At 50.8% G+C, this 8,625-nt stretch overlaps 1 protein-coding gene across 1 annotated transcript; it reads right to left on the reverse strand.

Moving 5' to 3' along the window:
• Nucleotides 1–619: 619 nt before the first annotated feature.
• On the reverse strand, nucleotides 620–2,935 carry J4E83_010563 (uncharacterized protein; the record flags this gene model as incomplete). The annotated part of the gene is made up of 4 exons (XM_049337444.1): nucleotides 620–1,321; nucleotides 1,572–2,025; nucleotides 2,078–2,827; nucleotides 2,886–2,935. The coding sequence occupies 4 exons, from the start codon at nucleotides 2,933–2,935 to the stop codon at nucleotides 620–622; spliced, it is 1,956 nt and encodes a 651-aa protein (XP_049183428.1).
• Between the last annotated feature and the right edge of the window lie 5,690 nt (nucleotides 2,936–8,625).

Genomic DNA, 8,625 nt, shown 5'->3' on the forward strand with positions numbered 1-8,625 from the left:
GACCTAACCGCCTCGTTCCGCAGTCAATCATTGTCCACCTCCAAGGATTCCGAGTGCCAGTGCTCGTCTCTTGGCTACGCTTTCGTAATCCTCGCGATCGAGAAGGGCGTCCGGGCCATGGCTGCGGTAATCCAGCACATGGATAGCCCTTGACACTTCATCTTGAAGAGGCAAGCCGGTGCTTCGATTAACCCATGGTACACATGTCAAATCGCTTAAAATATCCACGGTGGTCTTAGTCCTGCATGCAAGCTCATCCTCCCGCACGTGTGCTTTTGACACCATGAGCTCCTTCCCGTCGGAAGAACTACCGGAGGATTGACATTCGTAGCTCATTAGATCGCTAATGACCGGGAATCGCGGTATTCGTGTGCTGAGCCCTGGCAACATGACGCTTTTGGATCTTGTGACATGGCGGTTCAACGTCGTCCGTGTTCCACGTGCTCCTTTTCGAAGCTTTGATCACTCGAAGATTGTAGGGCGGTTGCCGTTGTAAAAGCTGAACGTTACTTGAATGGTCAAAAGCTATACCATGCTACCGAATCTAAAATTGGCCCATTGTCGGGACCAGAAACTCCACCGCGCCGTTGTTGATATTCCTACTCTTCAAAGAAAAAAACTATTGCTTGTACATCATAGGGTCGACAGGGTAACTCTGAATAGAAAACCGTGGGTCGTATGCTGTGGCATTAACGCCCATGTGATGACTCTGCATGTGGCCGTGCGAAGTGGGTAATTGCATGGTCGGATGACCTACGAGTTGCGACCCCCGTTGTGCCATTGGAGTCTCGTAGGGGCCCGGTGTCGTGGAAGTGCTCCTAGGAGCTGAGCTAGAAGAGTGGGAATGCGCTGCGCTGTGGGAGGAGTCGTACAGGGACATGTCGCCTACGTGCGTAGTAGGTACATTGACCATGGAATGCTGGGTCGTATTGAAAGGGAGTTGGGCTCCAGTCTGCGCGGCCAGTCGACGAATCAGATCGTTGTTAGGATACGAGGGCGACGTTGCGTTCGGGTTTGCCGAGTAGTCGTCGGCGACATTGGAGGGAAGTGTCCCCGAGCCAGTAGAATTTAAGCCGAGCGTCGAAGCGGGAACCGTCTGGGGGAGGTTCAGAGACCGGGGAAGCGGAAGGTTCGGGAGGACTTCAGAGAGCTTGGTGAGCAATAGAGGGAGGTATCGAGTCTGTCCTCCACGGAGAGTCGAAATGAGGGTGAGGAATCGCGATACATAGTCGCGAGGGCCCAAAGCGAATGCGTCAGGCGAAAACGAGGTGCATGCAACGACATCTGCTAGACAACACGCAATGTCGAATAGCTTCTCGATCTGCAGAGCTGTTAGCTAACGTTTGGCGTGACAGATAGGGTAAAACGTGGCAGGGGTATAGGTGGAAGGGACAGTGCTGCCAGTTTGGCTAGTCAGGGCATGGACGTCAGAGATAGACGTTGCCTAGTGCGGCACTAGCGCGATCGAATACAACAGGGATTGTTGCAGCTGGAGATGGAGGGGCTCTAGCGGTGACAATCTCCAAAAATTGGGGGATGATGATGCGGAAAATTAACGGGAAAATACTCACCAGTCCGACGCCGTGCATCTCCATGGCTTGTTGCGAGAATTGATGCGAGATTGTGAGAAGGTCCCTTGCGATTTCGATTGGGTATTTGAATGTGAGGGGGATGTCGTTGGAGACGCTGCTCACAAGACCCTGGCAGACACTTAGCTGCCATGTCTGCGATCGCAGCCATTGTTGAGTTATGCGAATCTGGACTTCCTGGACCTCTGTGCACTCGAAGTATGCTGGTACCGCCTCGGAGAGCTGGGTTTGAATCTGCGTAATCCATGCAGCGCTTGCATGTGTGTTGTGCACTCGGTTCCAGAGGTTGATGTATGTGTCGTCGATAATCTTGAACATGTTGATCATAAGTTCCAGGCCAACGGCAATGGGCCGATCGGAGGGGACCTCGTCCAGCGAAGGAGGGTGGATGGTGGGGTATAATGTGATTGGGCGGTGTTTGTGTAGGGCATAAGTCCTGTAGGCAATTAGCAAAGGGTCTAGCAAGACGCGTGGGTGTGAAGTCGTACCTCTCAGCGATAAAGAGGAGCCAGTATAGGACGCGCTTGCGCGATATATCCAGAGGGTCGTGTTTGTAAGTTTCCTCGTCGTGCATGCCTAGCAGTTGCGCTTGTGTGGTGGCTTCCCGGAGGTATGCCCATGCTGTGTTCTCGCGCGCAAGTCCAAAGTAGCAACCAGAGTAGAACCACGATGTGAGCACGCTCATCTGGGAGGGGTTCTCGCGGTGGTCGTAGCCTTGTCGCACACGGACAGACTCTTCCAGCAGGACATGGCCGATGCCGACGTTTGACATGTGGGCCATCTCTGGTCGTGGTAGGACGTTGACGGGTGGTTTGTGGTTGGCTTGGATCATGACGTATGCGCATAGTGCGACTACCATGCAATACGCCTCGGTGGAGCGGTCCATACCAACGGCGGCTTCTTGCGCTCTTTGGCGGTGCAGGACGGGTTCTGAGGGGTAGACATGGGCGAAGAAGTATTCTATGCAACTCTCAACGAGAGCGGGGGGCATGAGGCCCGGCGTGCGAGCGAATGTCGAGGATAGTGAACGGCCATCGAAGCCAAGGTCAGTTGGGAATCCGGCAGCAAGTTGGGCATTGCGTTGTGTTTCGCGAAGTTCGGACAGGACTTTGGCACGACTGCCTTTAGGTCCTTTCTTCTGTGGGATGGCATTGTATGTGCATGCAAGGCCAGCAGAGACGCAGTTTTTGCAAGGGGCCGTGCCTTCGCCAATGCACTTTACTTTTCTTCGGTGACAGCTAGAAGTTGATGATGTTAGTGGTGTGGCATGTGAAATGTGTACCGACGGCGACGTACCTATCGCAAGCCCGCTTGACCGGAGCAGTGGTGGTAGGAGTGGAAGCCATGTTGGAGGACAAGCTAGTGTGGGAACGTCTCGTCATCTACTTGATGAGGAATGCAGTCGCCGAGCGGATCCGCTGGTTCCTATTAGTACAACAGACATGTTGCGCCTACACTCGGGGAGATATCATCGAAGGTTCCTTGTGTCATTGTGCTTGAATGAATGCTCATTCGCACCTAGGTAACCTGGACGATTGAAAAGCCCAAGCGTCCAAAGTGCATATTAGACTCAACTAGTTAGCATCACTGCGCGAGGTGACATGGGGGTGATGGTTTGCGAGTCCAATGATCCAGCATGGAGAAGCGGCCTGCGTCCCTGGTTCCACGGCTGGGGAAAGAGTCTGCAGGGCAGCGCGTCGGACGCCGGTCAAACGCCTACCACACGGTCGCAAGCCATGGGGCTTAGGCGGTCTGGTGGGCTGGACCTTGCTTGGAGAAACATCCTAGCCTGACCGCTGGGCATCCTGCAGCGTTGGCACGGGCGGTTCTTGCAAAGCGACGGGAGCTTCGTTAGTGCCTTACTAGGGTGACTGTAACTAGCCGAGATTCCCCCGTTGGGCTGTTATGGGCAGGTATTCCGTAATGGATGTCCCGGGGTTTTTGCGATATATTTTCCAAGTGCTGATGCGGCTCTGGTATGATAAAGGGAACTGTGCACGCAAAATCTGGCATGGGCAAGGACGAGGGGATCCGTCCGTGAGGCTAAATGGTCTCCATGACGGGATGTCAGGGCTCTGAACACTGCTCCAACTGGCGACAAGGCCTCAACTCCGGACTGACCGCTTCCCGAACATCAAAACTGGTACTGACTGGCCATGTCCCACGGGATGGTCATGAAACGGAGCAATGGCGCCGACAGTTGCTCCATACTCGAGAGATTTCATGTACACCTAATTGGCGACCTAATTGGCGGTATGGGCCGGTGTTTGCCGCGCAGTCGTCGTCATGCCACCCAACAGGTACGACAGAGGTCATGCATCTGGTCGGGAGGTAAGGTAGACTGTAGCCATAATCCGAATCCGTATTCGATGGGTAGTTTCAGCGAGGCGCAGCTGGCGATGCGTTGGTAAGGTTCGCGGAAATACCCCTGGTAAGCGTAGCGAGTGAGGGCTGCATGGGATGCCGCATTCGCCACGAGGCGTCGTCGACCATTGTGCTTCTCCGCACGAGATAGCAAACTCTGAGTTTCTGTACTGGGGACAGTAGCGACTCCCTCATGGCTTATATCCTCTTTCCTAAAGGGCCTTTTGCGGTCTCCACCGTCGGATCGAGACAGTCAAGGTTCCGAGATGCTGCCGGCAGCGATCAAAATTGGTTCAACGGCGTCGAGACCGCGAATGAGACACGCTGGACCCGCCTCCAGAAGTAGGTTTGCCACCAGTCGTATCATAGGTACGCCACACGTCATGGCTCGGAAGGCAGCAAGATTGCCCACGAAGAAACTCAAAAGTTCGTGAGATGCAGTCTTGGTAATGGGTGAATAAGCGATGGTGTTGAGGCTTGTTGTAGATCCGGGGCGTTGGCAATGCTATGTATGTACCTTCCCATGTCTATGCTCCGCTAGCGGCTGCGCCATTGGTAAGATTCGTGATGCTTGGCATGAGCTCCGCGGAGGACTGAAGCCAACGTCACTCGTTAGCATGAACATGGCGTTTTGGTGTCTCGAACATGCGATATGGCTTCATTGAGATGGATGTTGGGTCAAGAGGAAGCGGTTTCCTGCGATGACATCATGCAGCTCCATGCATGGTGTGGAAAGAACTCTACCTAGGTATCCCCCAATACAGAAGGCACAACTGCCCGTCCGATTTGTCGAAACAATGTAAGGCCATCCGTCTATGCTGATTGAGTCATGGATCGTGGAAAGGCAGATCAAAAACTAGATACGGCAATACCTCCGGCACATCACTGTGAGGTTCGTACGAGGTACAACGCGGGAAGAGTCAGTGCCCTGAGCTCAGGCTGCACATCTCAGGTAAGCTTCAGCGTACATCGTCAGACGGATTGTTTGTACATGGAACGATCATCATGGCCTTTGCATATCTTGTTTGAACGTCAGATGTTACCGACTATTCGACGACTGTATCGCCAGTCAGGTACGCACAGTACGGAGTCCATCTACCAACTTGCTTTGCTAAAACTGAGTCTTCCCTTAGTGCAATGAATCGAGAAAAGCACCATGGTATCCCCAAGACGCCCTGTTGTGCGATGGAGAGATTTGTTGACAAGTAACATGACTAGGACAGCACATAGCAGTACCGTGGATGCAAACGGAGACGTACCAGTTCAGACTCTGTCGGCAAATCGGCGCCCTTCCAAGGTTACATACCCAACCACCCAATGTACCGCTTACAACCGCTACAATCGAGTTATCCCGAGACGACTGCGATCGCAAGAAGACTGCGAGAGCATGCTCACAGTTACCGATAGAGCTTCGAGACTACCAAGGTAGCTATGCAGCAATCACGCCCGCCACCACATCATAAGTCTATTCGTCAAGGGAATAACAGCCGTCTCATTACTAGTAACTGGAACGGGGTAAGTATCCTGCGTAGAAATGTTGACATTCATTTCTATTCGCGCGGTGGACGCATCACTTGGAGTCCGCGTTGGCCGAACGGAAGAGTACCCGTCTTCTCCAACTTCTCCCAAACACACAAAGTATCTTTCACCACAATCACGGCATCCAATCCCGAAGTCTGAAACAAGTAAGCGAAGTACCAACCTAATCTTTTTGACATCTCGCCTAGATCCGTCTACCCGTACAAGCTTTCGTTGGAAAGTAAATATGGAATGAAGATTGAGATCGTCAATTCTCAAACACTACTCATCCTTTCAAAGACGACCCATTCTCACGAGTCGATACGGCCAATTGATGTTGAATAGAATGGCACTACCTTCGCATCCTATCTGATCGATTGCTGTCGCGAATGTGCCAGTGCTAAGACGTATCATGGTTCTCGGTAGAGTTCCTTCTCAACGACCAGAGTATACAACGATGATGTGCTGCTGCTGGTGTCTAAAGAAAGAATGTGAGGATGGAATTGCGCATCTACGCTCGCAGTTCCTGTCTTCGTTACGCTCCCTTCTCAGTGACTGGCTGAGAATCACAGCAAAGCTATCGCGATCACACTGTATACCAAAGAACCATCTCAATGACCAGACCAAACTAGGACTACGCCCTAATAGCGAAGACAAGACGGAGGAGAAGCCACAAAGTAGCATAGACAGCAAAGTCGTAGTGCTTAATCAGAAGTAAAGCAAGGGCGTAAGTCGCGAGACTCAGCCCTCGTGTCTTAGGAAGAGACTAACAATGCACAAGGACATGAACTAATTCAAGGAGATCTTACCACGTCTCAGAGCGAGTCGCGCGTAACTCTTGTTGTTCTCCCGCGTCCGCAGCATGTAGAGCAATCCAAAGAAGCGAAGCGTAGCTGCTTTAGTACAGGGTAGCCCTATAGAATGCTGCAAGAAGGCATGGAGAGACAATCGAGCAAATAGACGCGCGAACACCTTCTTAGCAATATCTGTGTAGCGCTTTTCGTCAATTTAATAGTGTCTTAGCAAGATTATGAAGCGAGAACGTGTCTTGGTTTGTTGTCAACTACAATTGAGCATTTTCGGGTAGAGCAAGGAAGATATAGAGACACCTATATATTTCGAGTAGAGGAATGCGCATTGCTCTCTTGTAGGAACTACGTAATGTCTAGAGAGATGTTGTAGCAAAGTAAATGCAATATCGCATTATTCGCGAGAGAGAGGATAAGTAAAAGTGCTAAAAACCATAGTAAGGCAGGTCGGAGCCTGATATCGCAGTATACACCCCCTATCTCTCTATCCGTTTATTAAAACTGCAAGGCTTCCTGTATTTCGCACTCCTTTTATCACGATCGACTCAAACCTTGCTATGTATTTCTATATATCTGTTCCTTCGCTGCATTAGCTATTACAGCTATCCTCTGCTTCCTCCGCTCCTCCTGAAGTATCTATTACCCTCTCATTCTATTCTTTTTACTCTTCTCTCTTCTTCTTCTTCGATCTAAGCTTCTCAACACACATCCCCTCTAACTAGTCGTTCTACTACCTTATCTACACTCGCGACACTTAATAAGCGCACGCGACCTAGTAGCTATTGCGCACTCTAATCTCGTTATGTCGCCTGCATAGCTTCGAGCTTAAGACAAGGATATAGTTCTGTGTTCTGCGACTATCCAAGTAATGTAATAGAGAGCAAAAGTCCCTTTCACCCAACCTTAGAATGGTTCTGCGAGAACGCAGAGCGAAACAAGTCACTTACGACTTCCCTAACATCGACGACCTGGACGAAGAGACGGGATACTCTCGCAGATGAGAGAAGTCACAGGTGTGGTGTACTAGGAAGTAGAAGACTAGGCATTACGCAAGAAGTAGCGTTCTTATACTATAGATAACGGTAGTGTTAACACGGAGAAGAATAATTATGCACGCGAGACGAGATGGTTTAGTTCCGACAGCAGAAGACCGTTGAATAGCTTGGTGTTACAATGCGGGCTACACTTCATGGGCTTCTCGAGGTCATGCAGAATGTTTGTTAGATTGTCTAGCTCGGCTGGGGATGTTGTATATGCTACGTAGGTAGTTCTGAGATTACACGCGGATAAGGAAGAAGAACGACAATAGAGCCAGCACGTCCACGGGCAAAACAAAAAGCGTGACTAGCCTATAACAAGTACCAAAGACGGTAGAATTATTATAAGAGATAAGTAAGACTAACCACGCCGCTCCGACAGTGAACACACTAGAAGCTGCTCTTTAGTTGTTGCCTTCCCGAACATTCTCGGTGTATGTAACTTGGAATGCACTTAGGCCTAGTCGTTAAACTGGCGTGAGAGGAAGAAAATGGATTCTGGCGGGTATTGATTACGAGTTCTTAACGTACTGATCTAGTCAAGTCTGGCAGGACTAACACATGAGGTAGTAAGCAGGCTTGAGGGTCCGGGGTGAATACCTTGAGGACGATGGGAAAGACGATGCTATCGTCCAGTTGCTCTCCAGAGGGATACAAAGTGCCCGCTTGGTGTTGAAAAGAGGAAAGAAGCTCGTTCGTACTCAATGTACCCGTCACTGAGAACATTGGTTAAAGGCACACGTGGTATCTTTGTCAAAGCAGTGCAAACCTTCGTAGTAATGCGTCGTTGTTTGGGAGTAGCTACCCACTAAGAAAGAGCCTCTTGGTATGAACACAACCCTAACAGCCATCTACAGCTGTCAAAGAAAAAAACGATCTCAAGAATAAACCGCATGCCTTCCAGCCTTAATCTGATTCACTAGGTGGCCAATCAAGCGGCCCCAGTCCAGCCACCATAAAAGTTTCCCCATTCCACACACCAAGCCTCCCCATCGACACGTACGGGCGCGGTGGCAACTGACATGATGCCAGAGAGAAATCGCGGGTCCTTCGCTCGGTTACAAACCATGTGAAGCGCTCGCCGTTATACTAAAATGGCCCGTGGGGCCAATGCTCATCGGGGATGTACGTGTGCTGGTACTTTTGCCCATTCCAGGTAACCTATTTCCCTTTATAGCAATACGAATCTCGACTCGTTTGGTACCCGGGCGCGTCCTTGTAATACTCGCGTGCAGTATAGGCAGCCTCCAGTTGCGCCGTTATGAGATTCATTCGAATTTGCGCTTCTTGATTAACGGGGACATACGT

This window comes from Alternaria metachromatica (genome assembly GCF_023757995.1).
Source record: "Alternaria metachromatica strain BMP 0045 chromosome Unknown scaffold_47, whole genome shotgun sequence".
NCBI lineage: Eukaryota > Fungi > Ascomycota > Dothideomycetes > Pleosporales > Pleosporaceae > Alternaria > Alternaria metachromatica.